Raw genomic sequence first — 22,310 nt, 5'->3', positions numbered from 1 at the left:
GCATTGTCTCTGTTTAGATCTGCACTCTGTCTGCAGTGCACTTATTTCAAATAAGGAATTTAAGTCTTACTGTTTTCTCTCAGGTAACGTTACATCCAGCATTGGCACATTACCCACTGATGTCTGCCTCTAATATATGGTCTTCTAATGTATGTTTATTAGTGGTTATTTTATATATTATGACAAGCACAGGATTACAGACCAGCATCTATGGTAAAACCTACTTGCTGTGTGTGTGTGTGTGTGTGTGTGTCTGTGTGTGTGGGTGCATGCCTGTGTGTGTGGGCTGGATGAAGTTATTCAAGCAAGTCTGTCAAGATAATGACCCTTTTAAGTAAAATGACCTCATGGGGGTCATCAACAGGGTTCATTAGATGGAATTATCACCACAGTAATTACCATGGTTACTGTCTTCAGAGCCATTGGCTTTGCTTAAAGACTTCAGTATGTGTGTATGTGTGGTGTGTGTGTGTGTGTAGGGATTGCGTGACAGTGGTGGCTGTTTTGCTGGTATAAGGTCTTCCAGAGTTTAGTGAGTATCCATCTAGTGCTGTCAGTGTTGGTGGGATCACATATGTCCAAACCACAGTACTCCACTTCCCTCTCTTGTTTGTCCATCCCACTCTATTTATCTGTCACACACTCCAGTACACACACACACACACATGCTCACTGTTTCCCTCTGCATTCTCATTCATTTTTTTGTAGATGTTGAATAAAAATTATATCAGCGGTATAACAAAAATCACTGTGACCTTGTTTAGCCTACAACTGTCTGCTCATCTGCGTAAGGCTGACTGTGTGAACTCGTTTGTAATGGCTCGTGTTTTTTCATCAGTAGATCTGTGTCAGTGTGTGAGTGGGTGGTGCGGCTCACTGGAGCTCACAGTATGCAATGTGAACGTGTGTAATCGAGAGGCTTTCTGGTTTGCTGCTGGAACAAGGAGCTAACAGACACACACAGAGCCTTAACACTGATGCAAACTGACATGTCAAGGACCGTTAGGACACTTGGCACATGTTGGTTTTGATAGGGAGTGGTGAAGATCAGTGTTTGTGTGTGCGTGTGTGTGACTGTTTTACATGCCCTGAGTGCCTCGTCTGTCTTCACATACAGCAGGTGTGAACTTATGGATGTAAGTAGATAACAGTCAAATATTTTTGTGTTGCAGTGTTGCGTCTCCTGAAGGAGGGAGCAGACCCTAACACTCCCATTTCTTCTGGTGGATCCTTGCTACATCTGGTAAGACACACACATACACACACACAAGATTTCTGATAGTTGAAAGGGACATTGTACTGACGTGCGTATGTTTATTCCCTGGAGTTTACTCCAACTTCAACGATAAATGCAATATTACTAATCCCAACCCTTTCCAAATTCTAAACCTAATTTTAGCCTTAACCATGAAATAAATTATTTTTATGGACAGTTTTTGTCCCCATAACACGATTAATAAGTGCAGACCCTCACATACTAAGTGGTGGTGTAAAAAGTAGTCAAATATCTCCTTTTCTTACTACAAGTAGAAAGATACAAAAATGCCACCTTCATTTTACTGAAAACGGTTCAGATAAATAAAACAGGAAATAATAACACTGAGGTAAAATGATGAAGTCTCACAAAATGGAAATTATAGAGTGCAAGGATGTCAGTGTGTTAAGTCCCAATGTGTGATCAGTACAGCACCCTATCAAGCTACATGTCACATCATGGTTGAGACCACAAGTTTTTTTTTATTTGAATGAGGTAATCAGACAAGTTAGTCCGCCTGTCTTGTCCTGGGAGGTTGCTCATATTACACTACAAATGGTGGAGAGAGGTCAGGAAGGAAGAGATGTATCCGAGTACTGGACAACTGCTGCACAATCACATTTTTCACATATATTAATTATTATGCCGTACTCACTAAATCACACATCTGTACTGTTTATAGTTAGTACTGCTACAGGAAATATACATTTCTGCAGACTAATAATAACTACATCTACAGTGTGCTCGCCATGACAATGTGTTCGCGGCGGAGCTTCTGATCGAGCGAGGGCTGAACGTCAACCTGCAGGACGAAGACCTGTGGACAGCACTGCACATAGCGTGTGTGTGTGACCATGCGGACGTGGTGCTGCTTCTGCTGCTGGTGAGTCGAATCCATTTTTTATTCATAAAGCCCAATATCACAAATCATAAGCGCAAATTTCCCTCAAGGGGCTTTACAGTCTTTAGACCCTGGATTCACACACATTCCCTCGAGAAACACACATACAAACATAACCACACACTACATGGATGGAAGAGCTATTACATACTACAAATACACACACACACACACACACACACAGGCAAACATTTTGGACATAGTTTTCTTGTTGATCTTTCCAATTCCAAGCGTGTCAGCTACAAATTAGATTAGTGTTTTGGAATGGCTTGGCATACGAGCTTCATGTTTCGAATTAGCTTTGAACCAGTGGCTGTATTCACATTAGTCATCCAGAATTTTCTCTCCAAGTGGAGCGTCTTTCATTGATGAGGGCTTTTGGATTACCAAGGGTCTGAAACACGACTTTCCATTCTTCCACAAACCCAGCTGAATCGCTGAAAATGAGGATATTTAGAAATTCGGCATTAGCATGATATCAAAGCGAGAGTCTGTTCCGTGGAGGATGTTTCCAGCTCGTCTCGGGTCTGTCTTGACAAGAGCTGTGGTTGTGCTGATTAGGTCCATAATGAGAGCAGGGCCAGCTGCAGGGGAGGGCATTCACATCAGGCCCAGTCACACAGTGGGCTGGGTCTGCTCTGCTGGTGTTGATTAGACCCGGGGAGGGTTGTCAGTAGTTCGGAACTCTGTAGAATCTTGTACAGCTTGGTTCTCCTGATTGGGTCCTGAGTGATTGCTGGTTTCCTATCTGTGGGGCAGGAAAGAGATGTTCCTGAGAGGAATGGATATGTTTGAAGAGCTGCCATCCAAAGGGTGTGCAGGGTGGATCTGTCAGCCTCTACTGACTGTATGACTGTTTGGCTCATGTGTTAGTCTTTTTGTATTTGCATGCTTTTAATTTCCCTGGAAGCAAAGATTAATGCAGGCTGCCTAGCTTGTAGAGCAGAATATGATATAGATACGCCAAATATAATTTATGCAGCGAGCTATGCTTTCATTATAGGCAATACCATAAGAGAGAGAGAGAGAGAGAGAGAATGATTTAAGACTACTCCCTGGGAGGCAGTAACTAAATGTCTCCCATTCACCACCAAGACAGAACCAGTTTCTAGTAAATTAGGTCATATTTACACAGACCTCAGTCCTGTTGAAAGGGAGCAGGGGGTAAAGACAGAAAGAGGAAGACAATTTCAAAGAAATTGAAAATATCTGATTCAAACATTTTCCAGCTTACTGTAGCAACACCAAAACATTTTTTTTCTCACAGCTTGAATTTCCTTTAATACTAAGTGCTTCTTTATTTGACTGCATCTACTTCTGCTTGTGTGAGTGTGCACTCGTGTGATTGTGACAGTATTTGGACGTGAGGAGACATAGCTCAGTAAGATAGGAGACTTTAAAAGTCTCGGTTTTCAAAGTGCTGTATGTTGGCATGGAATGATTTTTCTTTTCTTCAGGGTAAGATAAACACTTGAGTTTCTTTTCCTGGTACAATCAGCATGGAAGATGTTTTCTGAAAGGGGAGCTCAAGGCTCTTCCTGTGTAGAAATAGCTTCAGCCAAGCCATATTTCCGATAGAGATGGAATATCCTTTTTTTTTTTTCTTTTCATTCAGTTTTACACCCATCTCCTCCAGCACAAATGCTGCCAATGCCCAGTCATTCTGCTCTGTTCTCAAGCTTCGGCCTTATCAGAGCTGTAAGTAGAAGATCTTCCCTCAGAATATGACGGGTTTACATTTTAATGAGAAGTGGAACAGTGGTCTCGCCAGAGGAGCTTGACTGGCAGCCTTATCTTTGATTGGCACAGGAAGGAATATTACTGCTAATCTATTGTGTCCTGCTCCTTCGTCTATTTCTCTGTTCCCCTCCCCGTGTCCTCTGCTTCTCTGTCCTTGATTTCCTGTCTCTACTTCCTACACAGAGAAGCGGAGTGGTTTTTGCTGACAGAGATGTTACCAAGCTTGTCATGTGGGGAAAGTAGGGAGGGTTTGATGAGACGTCTGGGTGTATTGTCGCTCTGTGTCCGGATTGGCACTAATGTTAATTCTCTTATCTCCTGCCTCCAAACAGCAGGAGAGGGGAGTAAGCCATTTCTAAACACCCTCATTCCCAACCTATTTCCAAACCCTTTCCCAAACCTATTCCCTCCTAGGTCAAGCTCTGGTTAATGTTTGTTATTGAGACCCTGGAAGAATTAAATGGCTGTTCAGAGACAGTGGATCTGTGTGTGGAGTGTGTAGTCTTTATAAATGATTCCTCAAAAATATTACACTACTTGTGTAATATTTGCTGGTTTAAAGTGTCTGGTTATCAAACAAAACCAGAGCAAAGTGTGTACCTTTTCATACTGATTTCAACAAAGTCCATTACTTAAAGGTACAGTGTGTAAATTTTAGTGGCATCTAGCAGAACAGACTTGGCAGAAATGGAATATAATATTCATAAGTATATTTTAATTAGTGTATAATCACCTGAAAATAAGAATCACTGTGTTTTTGTTACCTTAGAATGAGCCCTTTACATCTACATAGGGAGTTGGTCTTCTTCCATGGAGCCCGCCATGTTGCACTGCCAAATTTCTACAGTAGCCCAGAACAGACAAACCAAACACTGGCTCTAGAGAAGGTCTTTCACATTTTCCGCAAGTTTCACGGCCACCATAGTTTCTCCTACATGCTTGGAAGGGGAAAGGGAGGAGGGGAGGTGTATTCAGTTTGTTGCAACCTCACTGCTAGGTGCCTCTAAATCCTACACACTGCACCTTTAATTATGCTTGACTCATGTACATGCATCAAGATGCCTCAACAGAGCTTCTTAATATAATCCTAATGTGTTACATTTTTTGAGGACTTCTATTCAAAGCCACAACACACAAGACACACTCAAATTTTAATTTCTTAAAAAAGAGACGTGGTAAGTAATTAAATATTGACTGGATTAGTTTTCCTGAGCAAGAGTTTCTGTCATTTGACAAATATAAAGACTGCTCAAGAACATATAAATAATAGTCTTAAATGGTTTACCACTGTGCACTTCAACTGTATTTTTTTTTTTCAAAATGTATGCTACTTCTTGTAGCAATACGATCATGTTATCCACAGGAGACAGGTTCTGTTCCAAAATGTTTTTTCTCATCTTACAGCTCAAAACCCATGGGGCTACAGTTGTAGAATTGACCCACTTTCCGTGCTTGTGTATGATGAATTTAAAATTTCTGAACTCTGAGTGCTTTGAAGTCAAACGATTAACAGCAAGCCCCTGGCTGCACTGAACTCTACTTGACACTTTTTTGGTCTTTCTGCTGATAATGTAGGCCTCCCTCCTCCAAACATGCCACTGGTTCATCAAGCAATATTTGCACACTCCTATGGTGTGTTATCTGCTTTAATTTAAGTCCCAAACCTGCAAACTCTTAACAATTTGTGGAAAATTTGTTGAAATATTTTCAGGAAATGAAGAGTTTGTGAACTAACATCTGATTAAATATAGCTAAATCAATTTTGGCATAAAATTTGTTTTTGTTATGGTAAGAGAATAGGATTGTGAGAATAAGAATTGTCCCTGATTATACAGAGTCTACCAATGTTTTGTCTTATCCTTGTATCTATAAGATGGCCGATGTGCAACAAGAACAGCAGTGAATACATAACGGTGATTGAAAAGTCATTAAAGGTTGTTCAATCAAGAGAGAATAATAATACTGTGCCTGCTAAAATTCTTTGTTGCAACTTTGATTATCAAGTTTGAGGGTTCCTGGATTACTTTTTTTTTAAATTATTTTCACACAACAGAGAAAGCTTTGGGATTATTTGAACTTTCATACACAGATTTCCTATGTGAGAATTATCTTCTGATATTTGAGAGTTTAAATAATAATGATACCTCAGCTGATATTCATTTTCTTTACAGGGAAGGACATTTTACAGCTGAAAAATAAACTTGTCACTAGTGTACAATTTACAGAATGGTAACTCTGTTTCAGAACATATCTTTAGCATTTCTGTACTTCAATTTCCTTGGCTAACATACATGCCAATACCAATATATCTGCAATCAGCTTAGATTGGACGATATATTGACCTGGACGATTTACCAGCTGAGGCTCTAATTGGAACTCTTTGCTTTGGTTAGATTTCCTCTGTGCTGTGCTGTGACTGTGTCCAAGCTCAGCACTGACTGCCACAGAGACAGCCATCAGCACATATCTACTAGTTGTTATTGATTTTGTGGCTGTCACTGCATGTAACAACTGCCATTATCGAAAAAGAGATGTATCTCAAGAGACTTCATGTTTAAATAGAAAATAAAACGAACCACGGCTAGTGTGTGGTTTAAACAGATTTCCATCTCTGGGATGTCCGTGGTGGATTCATCATTTTGTGGCAGGGAGCGTGGTGGGGTCAGAAGTCAACTTGTTAACCCCTCTGCGGTCTGCGCGGCTGCTAGCCAGCGCCAACCCGTTTATATCTGTCAGTATTTATCGTGTGAGCTCAGACACATGATTAATGTGTCTGGATAAATGGCCCACACATCATGCTTTCTTCGCCATCATCTGTGTCTCTTCGTCTTAGAGCATTGTGTGCCATGATAGAACTCTATAGATTAATTATTTCTATGCTGACCCTTTTCTATTATTGTCTATAATTATATACAGCTAGACTCAGGAGGTCAACTATAGCATTTTCACATTAGTTTTGTACGTTTTCACTATACGTTGTTATGTTGTTACCGTTTTCACTCTTAAAACAGCATCAGTCTGTCTAGAATATTGAATTTGACTGTATTTATACATTCTCAAAGCACATACATCTCAAGGTTTGTCCAGCTGTTTTGTCCGGCTGTGAGTGAAGGTGGTCAGTGGTGAGAGTGGCCTCCTGACAGACAGAGTAAGATATATATCTATCTGTCTGTCAGCTGATAACTTCATCCAGCCAGACTCCTATTGACTTTTACTGGACCTTGAAGTCTGGGTTAGCACACCCATTTACTGCCCACTATGCAATACACACACACACACAGGCAAGCACACACACAAAAACACACACACATGTTAAAAGAGGCATCCTGAGAGGAACTGTCAGGTTTATGACCGGGTTGATTACAGTTTGGGGGGCAAAGCACAAATCTAAGGAATATTGATGGAGCAGTCTAAATTTGACAAAGAAGGAAAGGGAGACTGGGGATTGAGTGTGTGTGTGTGTGTGTGTGTGTGTGTGTGTGTGTGTGTGTGTGTGTGTGTGTGTGTGTGTGTGTGTGTGAATGTACTATATGTGTGGTGGTGGGGGGAATAATATTATGCTCTCTGTTTGACTCATTCATCATCTCATCTCTTGCTCTTCAAGCTGTGCTTCACATGGCGATAAGGTTTCTCGTTCTCTCATGAATAGTCACGAAGCAGCAGCTGATAGTTAATGTTAATTAATTCCCATTGTTAACCTCTAACTAACCCTCATAAGTGAGTAAAAAAAAAAAATCCCACTAGACGGCACAGATTGGTGCATAATGAAACCACTAAAAAACTCTAAATTGACAGCAATGTGCCTTTTATGAACTGTAATTGCTTGGCATTTCTTAGGTGAAAAACATCTGAAAATCTGCAAAACATTTTGGAGATGAAAAACAAATGTCTTATTTATAAATCAATAAGGAATTTCAAGGTTGGTTTGAGGGTTTTTTTTTAGGCTGGGTGTCCTTGTGGTTTTGCTGATTGGTTTTCAGAGCACTAAGGTTTACAGCTCTTGTGTTGCTCTGTCAGCTGTGTAGCTCCCTCCTTGCGTTTTCAGCCTCCTTCCTCCCATTTTGTGCTCTCTTCCAACCCTTCCCTCTCTGTCTGCCTAAGGACTAGGCCATAAATCTCTTAGCTGTAAATATTCAATAAGGATCCTCACTTAGAGTCCCCTGTCCCTGTTATCAGACCCGGTCCAGCTACGATCGTTACACCCCCTTGTCTTTTATGGTTTAGTCAAACAACAGCAAACGATTCACGGCTGGCTTCTGACAATTGCCATTTGAAAGGATGTATGTTACTTTTAGTACCTAACCCCCGAAGAGGGTATGATAAAAATGAAAAGGACAGAAGCAAAGTCCACGGAAGTACATTTTGCATGGCTTGTACACCTTTCTGCTCTACTGGTAAAGCATCACAGCATTTTTACAAATAATGAGTGCAGTAGAGTTCCTCCGAAGAGAAGCAATCAATCATAACCATATTGTGACCAACGACTGTGCTGTGGTCGGAGTAACAGTCATTAACAGAGCCCGAGGGAAAGTCTCCCATGTTATCTCCTGCTGTAGCAGAATACTGCCCTGGCAGGGTCCTTGTTGAGCAAACACACATTAATCTTGTCACACACATGCTCACTCCAATGAACTCAGGTAACGGTAACCAACGCCCTTACTCTTCACCGCCCCACCCCCCCAGGCAGTTACATAATGAGTTCTTTAATTCACCCTATTGTCTGTTAATGTCTCCATGGTTCTGCTCAGGTATACGCCTCTGGGAAACCAAGATAATTAGGCCCGCTTTATCATTGATTCAAGTCAAGATGAATGGCCCCGGCTAAAACTCAGTTCATGTGTGTGTGTCTTCTCTGCTTTCTTCTGCCCTGCGTCTGGAAGGCCGGGGTTAACGTCCTGCTGCAAGACGTCAACGGGAACATTCCTCTGGACTACGCCTCCGAGGGAACTGAGACCAGCTATATCCTCCGAAAACATCTCGAGGAAAATGGTAAAGCTCAGCACACCTTTTAATTCATGTTGTATTGTACAGTGAGAAAAAGCTAGCTTTGCCATTTCACATTTCATTCATCATGAACTCCAGTGAGTCACTGAAATGTAGTGGCTTATTTCCATGTTGTCACCACCCTTTGAGAAGAAGAAAAAGTTAAGCTAAATGAGGAAAAGTATGTTTTTCATTGCCTCTATTTAGGAGGAATTTGGATAATGCGGTTTGGAAAAGACAGTGAATGTTTGATTAACCATACCCACAGTTAGACAGGAGCAATTGTGTTTGTGAAGCAGTTTGTGAAGGTCAACTACACCCACAGGCCTAATGATGGTGGGCTGTGATTTAGGCGCTTCTTTCCAACTGAGAAAGGAGAAGGTCAACACAGGAGCTGGGAGTAAAAGAGGCACAAGAGAGAGAAAGTGGCAGAAGCACAGACAAAGAGTGACAGAGGGAGAGACAGAAAAGTACCAGAGCAGTACAGAGAGAACTGGAGTCATGCTGACAAAGCTAGTCATGAAACAGATAGAGACAATGATGGAGGGTCTTCCCTCATCAATCTGTCACTGGCCACACATGAGCCAACACTGGTTCACATGACAAATACAAGCTTCTGACTCTAGACGGCTAACTCTTCAAAGTTAAGACCACCCTACACACACACACACACACACACACACTCTTTAACCCCCCCCTAGCCACTGAATTTATTGAGACTCCTCTCTGCTTCTGTCTGTCAGCCCCCGTGGTGATCTCTTCCCTCCTGCCTACATCACGCTCCCCTGATACCCCCCCATCGTGCTGGGCTGTGCCACCATGAAACACACTCTTACTCACACAGGCTCGCTCGGCCTCTGTTGCTATAGCAACTTGGCCGCATGCTCTCTATCCCCATCAAGTTTGTGCGGTTGTGGGAAAAAGACAGGCTGTCCATGTGTCTCTACATCAGGAAGAAAGGGGGAGAAGGAAAATTCTGTTTTTTGTTCCCTAGTTGTGGCGCCGTGCCACCAAAAAAAATCTGCCTCTAACTTCTCGCGCTAGCTGAGGCATTGTTTTCATATAATACCGAATTCCTACTATTAGAGAATGTGAATTATTTTTTGTTACAGTAATGTTGAGCGTGTCTCAAATACCTACAAACCCTGAGGCTCTCATTTGTTTGCAAAGACAAACTTATTGATGAGCTGATCCAACCAGTCTATTTGGAGAAGTCCCATTAGTTAGTGCCCTAGAGCTTATCTGAGTGAAATATAGATTGATTGATAATCAATCCGTGCTATTACAGCAACTAAAATCAGGTCCACTGTGAGTGTGATTATGAAGCCGAGCATTGATCTTCATATTTTGGGAATAGATGCCCCCGTAGACCTCTGTCTATCTGTCTCAGCCCAGAGGAAGCGCTACATTGACCTTGCATTGTTCAGGTCAGGGACAGAAGCACGATGCATGAGTATTGGATTTTTATTGAAGTGTCATTAAGATCGCTTTTGGCCTTGATCGGCAAGGCTTTGGTTTAAGAGGGGGTTTCCTGTTTGGCGTCAGTTTGTGGGTTTTTTTTCAGTCAGTGTTGCACATACTGCACAACCCAAATCCTGGTGAGAAATTCAGTTCTGCAAAAATAGGAGGTTTTGAAATGCAAACATGTCAGATCCCTTTACTTGATTGTAACCCACTACTACATATTACAAAAGTCAGTAAAGTAAGTGTTTTGTCATATTTCATTAACTGATGAATCTGAGGTGCTAGGTTTATGTATGACACCCAAGACATACTGGAGCATGAATGTGTCAGTCATGCTTGTGTTTGTTTTGTAGGGGTGGAGGTGTCATCCATGCACACTATGAAGACACAGAGACCCAGCACCATGCTGTCTGATGTTAGGCAGATAGTAGCCACAGGGGGAAGCCTCAACCAGCCCAATGATGACAGGGTCACTCTGGTAAGTGAGGCTCATGTCTGCTAGTGTTTGGGTTTGTACTTTTCTTTGCATCTCTCCTTTTTATCAGTGGTTGGTTTTGTTGTTTATTTCCTTAAATCAGTTTAGTTTAGCTTTCTTCTTTTTGCCATCATAACTTAACTCACTCTTTCTCTCTCTTAAGCTCCATATAGCATGTGCCAGTGGATATAGGGATGTGGTGTCTGTGTTGCTGGATAGTGGGGCGGACCCTCATCCTGCAGACAACAACTTTTGGACCCCTCTCCACCTTGCTGCTAAATACGGACAGGTAACCCACTGCTGCACGACAAAACGTCACAATGTTGACTTTCATTAAGTAGTCCTCTAATTTCAACTCATCTAGCTGCATTGATCCAATGTGATTGCAGTCACTAATGAAATGAACAAAATAATGAGGAAATTATGGATGGATGGATTTTTCCTCTGAGAAACTTGCCTCCAGTTACCCTGCACACACTCTGATAAACTGCTCTTTTTGGGTCTATTGATCAGAGACCGTCAAACTGCACTGCATATGCATTTTAGATTAGATGTTTAACGGTCCCTCTTAGAGGAAAGAAGATTGATTTACAGATGGGGCGGAGGTGAGTTGTTGGAGCGATATGATCTGGTGGTTTGAGAGGGATCCAACTATGAAGGAAGGGATGTGATCATGTTAAAATCTTGCTGACCCAACTAGATATTTAATTACATTTTCTGGGCTATGTGCTGGGCTGTTGACGAAGAGATTCTATGCATTTGGTATTTAGAGCCACTCTCTACTTCTTGGGTTCATCTATGCTGAAGCCATGTTTTTCCCCCCACTAGAGTGTGTTTTAAAAATGCCTTCTTACTTCTTACCTCACAGCCTTTCTCTGTTTTCATTCATACAGATCAGCTGCTTTTGTTTTCTTTCTTTCCTCTGAAATGTTGTCTTTATCTAGTTGTTAGTAGATCATGTAATTAGATGAAATGGATCTAAATGTATACATCTTCCAGACAGCAATCTTGTGAATGGAATAATAACCTCCTAATGTCTCTTTGTTTCTCAGACTTTCTGCATACATAGTTACTCTGTGTATGTGTGTGTGTCTAATATGTAAGTGCTTCTGACTTAAGAGTGGCAGTCTAGAGGATTGGACAATCGATTAGGTTTCCTTTGCAGTGCTAAATCACCTCAGCCATCGGCTCTTTACTGGTGCCAGTGCTTTGCTTCCTGCATACCAACTACTCCCTGAGCCTCCTTAACACTCACTTCCTGTCACTATTCCCTTATAGCTGGTCAGACAGTGGTACATCAGTGACACAGGACATTATGGGTTCAAGATGTGTGTATATATCTAGCCCAGTAAATCACTGGTTCCACTAATAAGACGTTTTGCTGATATGAGGCGGAAGCAAACCGTTGCCTGGAAACGCTGGCTGGCAACTGTAACACTAGCTGGCACATGAAACCCAAAGACTGACCCTTTAAGAAGACATATGACCCTTATTACTGCAGCTAATTAAGCTTCCCTCGCTTGGTCTTGTGATAAGGTAGACCCTGACTCTTGGCATCCCAGGTTGAGTCAGGATTTTCAAGTTGTGTTGTCTTTAGGGAAGACTTTTTAAATAGTTTTCTGTTGGGTTTTTAAACAAAAATGACAGGGTGTTAAAATGCACCCCTGCTGGGACTGGATTAATTCATTCTATTTTATAATGAAGGTACATGCAGAAGCTGTGGCAATATAGCAACCACAAGATTTATATGAAAGTTTAATCTTCTGAAGCACTTTAATGTTAATCTCAAGATTAATTTTCGAGTCATATGACCAATATAAAATGCATTTGGGCCCTTGCCACTCTTTGGAAAACAAAATTGTTCTATGTATCTGAATCTACATGCTGATCCCTACCATGCTGATGACCTTTTTTCAGGTCCTCTTATAAACTTTGACCCATTGAAGGGTTTAGATATTGTGGCGCTAGTGACGTGTTGTCAGTATTTATAGGGTGCGAGTGCAGCTGACAGCGTTTGTGGGCAGTAGAGATGCTCTGAACACCTGCTTGTGTGGGTCAGAGCCAGTCTGCTGAATGTGCTGATTCACTCCTCTGTACTGCAGATGATTACTCTGCTATAGTACAAATAAGCTCTTCTACTTCTAGAGTTGTTCTGTTGAAATTTTTTCTCACTTATGGAAAAGTGTGTTGGTAATTAATCAGTTTCAATACATGTTCTGTTCTCTATCTTTGCTAAGTCTAGGAAGATGTACTGAGAAGGTCAATTATTTTGTTCTCATTAAAATACATTTTTATGTACTTAAATTTTTATTTAAACCTGCATTACTTGATTTTTTTGGCCACTTTGCAACACGTAGTAAACACAACATTGACATATTGTCACCTTATAGAGTTTATGGCAAACAAGTTAGCAAACACTTTCTCATTTACTCTTTCATAAGTTATGGAGTAACATGTAATTTGAAGTTGTTTCTAGCCATCTGGATAATATTCACTTCCCTTTTAGCTCTGTTTTAGTCTCAACCAACTCTGAGGGAAATATCATGTTCTGCTCCTCTGTTCACCAGCTAGTTGCTAACTTTGTCTGTCTGTTGTTAAGTGCAGGTCAGGTAGTATACAATGGGTTTATCAGAGCTTTTTGCTAAAAAAAAACAAAAAAAAAAAAAACAGCTGCCAGCTGAAAACAAGTTTGATTATAGTGGTGAAAGTGAACCAAACAGTAAAGTTCCAGACCGTAAAACCAAAACAATGAGCTGAAAGATGCTAAAACAGCATCTTGTTACAGCATGAAAAGTGACCAGGAGAAGGTGATGCTTTGGGTCAATATACAGTAGTTCCCAAGGATATTTGCCAAGAATTCACCCTGGTTGAGTAGGTTCTTTTGTTTTCTTATCAGTCATACTAATATGATATTTGTTTTTGAAACCATGTCTTCATGTTTATTGAGCTGCACTCAAGACCGAGTGAGGGTGATGCCATCTTCCCTACATCCCCAAGGAGATTTAATGTACCTTGTCTATTATCAATGAATTAAGTCACACTTCAGATACTTCAACACATCACATAGACAAATCACAAATAGGTATTCACAGATCACAGTGCATTAGATACAGCTTTTGGGGAAAAAAGACTAGAAGATGAAGCAGCAATGAAAGAGAAAGGACCGACTTAATGCCTTGGTTACACAGAACAGTGCAGGGCAGACAGCCATCACATGTCACACTGTGTAGAAATGAGGGTTCTTACTGTAACATGTGATGGAAGATAGGCTCATTATTAAAGGATCTCCTCTGTCTGGGGCAACACTAGTATAGACCTATCATAAGTCACGTACACTGTATGTACCGCTTAGAGTTTAAAGTTTAGGTCTGTGTCTATCTACATCTGCACTATAGCAATAAATGCCGGAATAACTACAATGTTTTCTGTGGCCTTTAACATGAGAAATAAAAAAGTAAAAACATTTGAAATCTGCTGTATTCTGCTTTGCTGTTTTTGCATTAATGGTTTGAGACAAATGCAGTTAATAGTACCCTAGAAATGTTTGACATTTTCTTGACTCTAATGCAACTGGATGTGGGTGTTTATGCCATCTCTTACAGACAAGCATCGTTAGCCAACTCCTGAAGCACGGAGCAAACCCGACTCTGTTGAACTGCAACCAAGACAAGCCCTCAGGTAACACATTCAGGCATTCACACAAAAATACATGTGTGTGTGTGTGTGTGCATACACAAATGTTGCAGCTCGAATGGGCAGACGTGTTTCAGCAAGCAAGATGTAATGAAGCAAAGAAGCAGAGAAATGGATTTTGACTTATTCAGCTGAGCCTGTTCGAATGCATTAATAATCACTGTGAAAATATTAAACACAGACTCATACACGCACACACGCTCACTCACTCACTCACTCATTCACTTACTCACAGTGTACATACTCAATACAAAGTGAATGAGGCTCCCTCATAATCAGTCTCTGGTGAACCTCTCTGTGCACATCTGAGTGTATCTGCAAGAGAGAACTCATTTATTATTGAAAGATAACATTAACACCTTACTCATGCACTTACACAAATATGTGCACAGATTAAATTTGGGTGTTAGCAGTTGTCACGAGGGGCTGATGTGATTAATTTGCTAATGGGCATAAAGCTAGCATATCATTATCCACAAGCTTGTATTGTTTCTTTAATAATGGAAGCATACAAGATCAACAGAGGAGGTCTAAATGAAGAACATTTGCACAAGTTCAGTCAATGTGGGGGGTAGTTGTATGTATGTATGTGGGTGTCTGTTTGACTGGTAGGCACCACAGTTCAGAAAAGACTTCAATAAATAGTTGTTGCAATCTACCATCTGAAAAATGATGCCCACTCTTAAAATGATGTATTTATGGATCCCATTTAAATCCCATCCACCTAATTTTAATTTGTATTAAAGGTACCCTGTACTGTACAGTTTTTGACCAATGAAGCAATGTTTTGAAGAACAGGTGCTTTTTTGATTTGTATCTCATGCATACAAGGATGCATTCATACGCAGACATTCCTGCTGCATGCAGAGGGCAGTAATGCAACTTGTTGTGCATGCAAGCCATAATACATGAAGAAGACAAAAAAGTGAAACAACTCAGATGAACAAATACCTGTAAACATTTCATCAGTTGATAGCTAGTAAACCCGAACGTCAAATTGTCCAATATGATGGTAAATGAAACGAGAATTTACCTCAAACATTGACTATATTGGGGCTGACATTCCTCGGTGTCAAGCTATGCTGATCAACAGTTGGAGACAGTAACACTCCAAGGAACAACAATGCACCAGGAAAAGGCAGGGAGGAAGAAGACTGGCAGCAGATGTAAACATGAATGTAAACATTTCAGGTTTCAAATGTTTCAAAAACAATTGTGTTTGCTGTTCAATAAGGAGGGAAATACATTCAACACAATTGCCAGGCCTCAAGGATACACACTATGCATTTTGAAGAGAAACACTGACTGTAAACATAACTGTGCTCATTTACCAGAAAACTCCACAGAGGACCTTTAAGTCTTTGACATCTCGTAGATATGTAATTCTGAAAAAATGTATTCACAGTTTCTGAGTGAAGTGCTTTGTGGATGTTATGGTGTTCATATACATATTAATATTAATGTTGGAGTGAAAGCCATGATTGGCTGATGGCACTAATCAATGCCAACAGAATCATTATAAAACCACCCACTGAACCAGGCTGCCGATGAATGTAGTGAAGTCATTGTAAATGTAAGCCGTGTATCGTGTGTGATAGTGATGAAATGTGTCATAGAGAGGGGCTTTACCTTCTAACCTTTCCATCGTGAAATACAATAGTGTGGCTGCCTTTAAGCATTTACTCCCATGCGTTCAGCACACCTCTGAGTGCTTCACTCCGGTCTTAATCAATACCCCCTTCTTGCATGTAGGCTTATAAAAGATGTGAAACAACCCCTTAGAGACTGAGACAATCCCCCTCTTTTTCATTTGGAGCCCCCCCCCCCCCCACCCCTTCAGCAGCCACATGACGAAAGAAAGACCAAGAGCAAGTGATGGGAGTCTAGGGTGTTGTCAGTCACACAGAAATAAAAAGACAGGATGAAGCCATCCCCTTCTCCTGTGCCCTGTTAGACCTCATTACAGATAGGGGGGATCTTAACTCCTCCTTCCTCTTAAGTACAGTTGGATTGATCCACAATGGGGTTCACATTCTGCACCAGTGCAGGCTCATCTGTAAGGATTGTGAAGGAAGGCTGAGGAGAGAGATGCATCTGGTTGCTTCACAGCATCAGTATTATTCTCTTTAGCTAACAATATTACCCCATTTTAAATGTCTTTTCACCAATAAACATGAGACAGATAAACATGAGAATGCTGAGAGTTCATGTAAAAGTCCATGTTGAGTAATGTTTTTAAAATTGCTCAAAATGTTGTACTGATATACTTATCCTGTATATTGTGTTATCAGATATTGCTGCATCAGAGCCCATAGCTGATATGCTGCTGAACGCAGAGGAGAGCTGGCTGCAGAGACTGAAGGACCCCTCCACTCCACTCCCCCCCACTGACCAACGCTATGATGGCGGATCACATGACCTCAACACCCCTGTCAAGAACTTGTAGGTTAACAGTTACATAAGCACAACTCTTGTCTTAGGGTCACTCCAGACATTGTAAATCATGTTTTCTTTTGTGCTTTTTCTTTTCTGTCCCCTCATCCTCTACTGTGCCACAAATCTGCCTTCTTTCCTTCCATCCACTGTGTCTTTCATGCAGGAACCCCTTGGGTCTCCCTATTTCTAAGCGGGACAGTCTGCTGGAGAAGTGTGCCATGTTCAGAGAGGCAGGTGCAGCACTGAGCCGACAGCCCTCACAGGACAATGGCCTAGATGGCCCCTTCAGCTCTGGAGCAAGCAAACTCGAGCAGGTACTTTGTCACTGACAAGAAGAAAACAGATACTCCCAAGTATCCAGACAGGTTACACAGAAAAGGAGGGCTTTCACATATTCCATTTGTTACTTTCATGTTGCGATAGCCTTGTTGAGCGCAACTTTTCAGGCGTTAAGAAAGACAACTATGTCTTTAGCTTAACCATCATGAACCACTTTAGTCTTATCAACCTAGGGTTTCCCAGAAGTTTTTCATCTGACAGAGAAGCGGGGAATCTGACAAATGAAACTGGCACATGAAATTTGTTAAAATTGGAGCTGATTCACCAGTGATAATTGAGAAGTTATCAAATATGTACTTGGTAAGAGCAAAATGTAGATCTCTGCAACAATATACAGTTGAGACCCAAGATCATTGCAGATATAAAAATCCATTTAACAGGTTAGTTCCCCTCTCTCAGGTGGAAGGTGAACTGATGAAAGAAATCAACTGGTGAACAGTTTTTATGTTTTTAACTCTCACCTTGCTTTCTCTTCAGGTGAAGCTGATGCCTCCAGCACCCAATGATGACCTGGCATCCCTGAGTGAGCTGACCGACAGCAGCCTGCTCTACGAGATGCAGAAGCGCTTTGGCAACGACCAAATCTATGTACGACTCCGCTGTCCTTGTGCCACTTTACAAATCCCACTTAACATTAAACTTGCATTAGAACACACACAGAACACAGGGACATGCAAACACAGTCTCTCTCGGGCATAACTAGGCCAGTTGTTTATTCGTAGTGAAGCGTTGTTTACAGTCTGGGAATTTCGTGGTGTGATGTTGGGATCACATCACATGTACTTTTTACCCCTGAGCACTGCAGTGTTTTGCCCTCCAGCAAATGTACAACACATGTAGTATACCTTATCCCTCATGTATAAACATCACACACACTGTGTCTCCTCCTCTAAAGCTCTTAAAAACTATTGTGTAAATATTAATATGTGTGATCTCTGGCCCACTACTACTTTTACAGCAAACAGCTGGTTGTGAATAGTCATTTTACTGAATGTAGTTACGTCTCCGAACAAGTAAGGTTGTGTTCATGAGCTGAATCCCATCACTTCTCTGTTCTGGCCTGCTAACACACACACACACACACGCACACACACATACACACACATACACACCTACACTGGTGACAGTTGCTAAATCAATACCATTTAGATCGACTGGAAAGATAAATCCATAACTATATTCAGTAGTAAAATGCCCTCATCTCCAGCAATTGGTCCATTTCACATTCCTGTCATTTTCTTCCTTTCCTCTAAAACATCATACGTATGGCTCATACGTCTCCACAGGGACTGAGCTCTATAAAGACTGGAACCAGATCAATGTGGAACTATCTGGTACACTCCCTTCTCTGTGAAGAGGCAGTAATAGTCTGTTATTATGGAAACCCATATGGGCGTTAAGGTTAGCCACAGCGGGGGAAACAGATAAGGGGACGACAATAAAGGGAAGTAGAGTGGTGGATGAAGAAAAGAGAAACGATTAGAACTGAGAATAATGAGACTTGGATATTGAGGTGCAGTTAATTTGGCGGAAGAAGAAGTGGTAAAGAGAGAGGACAGTGAGTGGACAAAGTGCAGCTATCATGGGGACATTGCTTGATGTGATTGTGTGTAATTTCTCTGACATGGAGGTGCATACTCATGCATTATTTTCCATTCTGTGTGTAGCAAACATTCCTAAACAAAACCAAGTTATCAAATAATGGTTTAACCTGGCTTTAATGGTAAAGTTTGCAGTATAGTATCCATCTTTTCTAAAAGTTTTTGCCTCTGAAATGAGCAGAAGCAGATTTTATTATAATCCGTCTTGTCTCTATAGCTAATCTACTTGTCCACTATAGAGGGCATTTCAAGAAAGAAAGCAGAGATGTGGTAAAGGACAGAAATAGGGGGAGGACAAAGACAGTGACGGCTCCATATGTTCCCAGCAGGGTGGTCAGAGATGGGGCTTTGATGAGTGGTCTGCTGCCTTCTGTTGGGAGAGAGGGACCAGTGCACTGCTAAACCCCTGAGGAGAGCAGCAAGGAACTGGGGAAAGATATGACAGAGGACAATGATGAAGGCTGAATTATTGACAAGCATGTTATGAGATTAAACCACAGAGTTAGTGGAGAGGTGGCTTTCCATTCTCAGACAGGTTTCACCTGGGTAAAAAGAAAAAAACATGAGGAAGGATGTGTCAGTTTTGCTCTACAGTATGTCTGCGGAGTGCACATTTTTTCCAGTCATTAACCTTGAGCCAGGAACCTAAGGACAGAGCAGCATGTTACAGAATGTTAGCAAAGCCTGCACTCTCCTAAGGGACTGAGTGTTTATCTTTCAGCCTCCAGGACTCTGTGAGAATTGGAGGGTTAGCGGTTTAGTGGAAGGGGTCAGAAATTGAGAGTTGGTTATTGTTATCTAAATGACATCGGGGTATATATGTAGGTTGTGTGAGAGGGCAGAATTGTTTTTATTGGAAAAAGGTCATTACTGAGGTTATCCTTGGAAATCTCTTTCTGACCTTTCTCTGCCATGAGTTGAGCATATTTCTATATATAATAGAGATGGTTATCACCATGAATACTGATGTGAAGGAAAGAAAGGGACAACACTCAGTGTTGGCTATAGGCAGTCTGTGAGTAATTATGACCCAGCCTCAGCCTGTTTGTATGTCAAAGCAGTCGGTTGAACCAGAACTATGCAACCTCACACCTAAAAGATAAATATTTTATAATATTTAATCAATTTGATGTTTTAAACTGAGTTACTGACTTGAAGATGACTTGAGTTTGTTTTTTTTTCACTGTTTTGTAGACTTACATTGGACACATTCTTTTACTGGTGAATCCAAACAAAGAGCTGCCCATCTACTCCACTTTGGTAAGCATGCATTTAAATGACCTCTATTCTGTATAGACTTGCAAGAAATGCTGTGAGAAGCTCTCTTTATGTTGAATTTACAGGTCTGTGTATGCAATGATCATAGCTTAAAATATACTTTTACAGCATTGTAAATGCAAAATTATACCATAAAGGAAGCACGTTGGTTGTATAATAAGTAGCGCATGAACAGATGAAATGGACCTTGTGGTTGATAAATAATGCAGTCTTCCTGTCAATGATACACAGCATCAGGCTGACTCTGCATCAGCAAGGGAAGCGTGGGATCCAGTTTAGCAAGGACACACTCACACACACAATTAGTGTATTGTGTAAAAACAGTATATTTAACATATCCAACACATAGGGGACCCTGTCAGTGAATTACTTAATTCTTATTAAACATCATTATCATCTGCGTTAATGTTGTTACTTTATTTCAAATGGTGGATAACTCGTTTTGGAATGAAATTCTCCATAAATGTCCTCAATCCATATTACAGCTGAAATAATGCCAGTTTAGGGCTTGCTCATGAGGACCCAGGCAGGGTTGGATGGCTAGGAGACATCTTCTTCTGCCATGACAGAATGAAGCCAAGCTCCCTCCGGCTGTCCCATTCCTGCCTATGTCTGGATTCACTCCAGGCATCTATACCCAACTGAGAGGGTGTGTGGAGGAGCAGGGAGGAGCCAGTGTGAGAAGGACATATGTCACAACATGTGTGATCTGCTGGCCGTCTGTCACCCCCTCTGGTCTGGTGGTCCACAGCCCATCCTCCTTCCCTTTTTCCACAGACACAAATACAACACTGGCACACATCTGCTGGACTGGTTGAAAATAGGAGTGTTACAGTCAGCTCACACTTCAGTATAACAGACAATAGTTATAGTTCATGGTCCAATACATTCATAATCCAAATTTACAACAAACAAAATGTAAAATGATTTATTTATTCCTTCTTACTGTCTCCTCATTCTTACTTTTCTATGTTTTGTAAGTTCAAAATGCAAATATAGATAAAGCAGTTTTTTTTCAAGCCAATCCCTATTTATATGAAAATTATCAGAGGAATAAAAATCTAAATAAAGATAAAATGTCTATGTGATTGGAGAAACATTCTCTAAACACCAAACCCCACAAACCCCAAATTAAACTTCTTCACACAAATGGATTTTTTTTTTTGCTGGACTTAAAAATTTTTTTAGGCAACAGTTGAGATCTCTGATGGTTAACAGTTACAGTGTTAATTGGGCCCCTTGGTAATAATAATACCATAATGATATACAGTATTTGTACTGTATTTGCACTTTCCAAAACAACAAAGAGTCTCACTTGGCAAACAAAAACTAGACAGCTGATCATGTTTAGTGAATACTGTGGTCCATTTTCATCTCCACATGTATACTTTGCATTTTTGTATTACGATGTATTACATACGATTGTATGCCAGAATATATTGTCACACGTCTAAAAGGTTAAATGCAGAGGGATTCTTGTTACTATTTTCTATTACACTGACATTGCCTCTATTAAGATGTATACGTTTGCTGTCATTTGGTTTATTATTTTAAAGTGAACCAGCCGATGTGTCCGGGTCACCTTTAGCAAGTGTGTTTAGTTGCAGGAGAGTAACTGTATGCACATCACGTAGGTGTCATAGTTTCATTGCTTTGCTGAAACTTCATACTCTGTGTTACTCGGCCCAGTTACGTAAGGTTGTTGACACTATCTTCCTGTCTCCCTCTCTCAGGTGAGTCAGTTGTACCTGAGCTCCACAGGTCGCCTGTGCTCCTCTCTGCCCCCTCATATCTTCTCCTCAGCGGAGAGAGCTTATCACATGATGCTGCAGGAGAGACGCCCACAGTGCTTCATCTTAAGGTACATCTCCCACCCTCCTAACACACAAACACTGCACTCTGTGCCTTGGGATGCCGAGAGAACAGTGTCAACAGAGCGGAATAATTGTGTGAATAAGAGTGAAGTTCATCTGGCCACCTGGTTTGTCCACACCCCTCTGCCTCCACACCTGTTAAACACTCCCTGAGAGATTAATAGCTCTCAGCCTGAGTTGAGCTGCAGACCTGTTCAGTGTTCGCGCAGAGATGGATGTTTGCTGGAAGTGTTGCAGCGTCTTGCTCTTTGTCCTCTGCTGGACGGAGGCA

General features: G+C 41.2%; 1 protein-coding gene across 6 annotated transcripts in view; it reads left to right on the top strand.

Annotated features, from left to right (window-relative positions):
* myo16 (myosin XVI) overlaps positions 1 to 22,310 on the top strand; it is a 109,479-nt gene that overhangs the window by 37,457 nt on the left and 49,712 nt on the right. For all 6 annotated transcript variants that reach the window (XR_006405997.1, XM_044365911.1, XM_044365908.1 and 3 more), the window contains 11 exons: positions 1,173 to 1,243; positions 1,995 to 2,138; positions 8,777 to 8,885; positions 10,697 to 10,821; positions 10,982 to 11,107; positions 14,421 to 14,496; positions 16,803 to 16,953; positions 17,111 to 17,261; positions 17,764 to 17,874; positions 20,082 to 20,147; positions 21,899 to 22,026. Coding sequence is in view for 5 of the 6 variants with exons in the window: in XM_044365911.1 (XP_044221846.1) it covers positions 1,173 to 1,243; positions 1,995 to 2,138; positions 8,777 to 8,885; positions 10,697 to 10,821; positions 10,982 to 11,107; positions 14,421 to 14,496; positions 16,803 to 16,953; positions 17,111 to 17,261; positions 17,764 to 17,874; positions 20,082 to 20,147; positions 21,899 to 22,026 (1,258 nt within the window). In the remaining variant the exon portion in view is untranslated. The remainder of the gene's footprint in view (positions 1 to 1,172; positions 1,244 to 1,994; positions 2,139 to 8,776; positions 8,886 to 10,696; positions 10,822 to 10,981; positions 11,108 to 14,420; positions 14,497 to 16,802; positions 16,954 to 17,110; positions 17,262 to 17,763; positions 17,875 to 20,081; positions 20,148 to 21,898; positions 22,027 to 22,310) is intronic.

This window comes from Thunnus albacares, chromosome 11 (genome assembly GCF_914725855.1).
Source record: "Thunnus albacares chromosome 11, fThuAlb1.1, whole genome shotgun sequence".
NCBI classification, from domain to species: Eukaryota; Metazoa; Chordata; class Actinopteri; order Scombriformes; family Scombridae; genus Thunnus; species Thunnus albacares.
The sequence above is the reverse complement of the archived record's forward strand: the minus strand, read 5'-3'. Positions and strand labels throughout refer to the sequence as shown.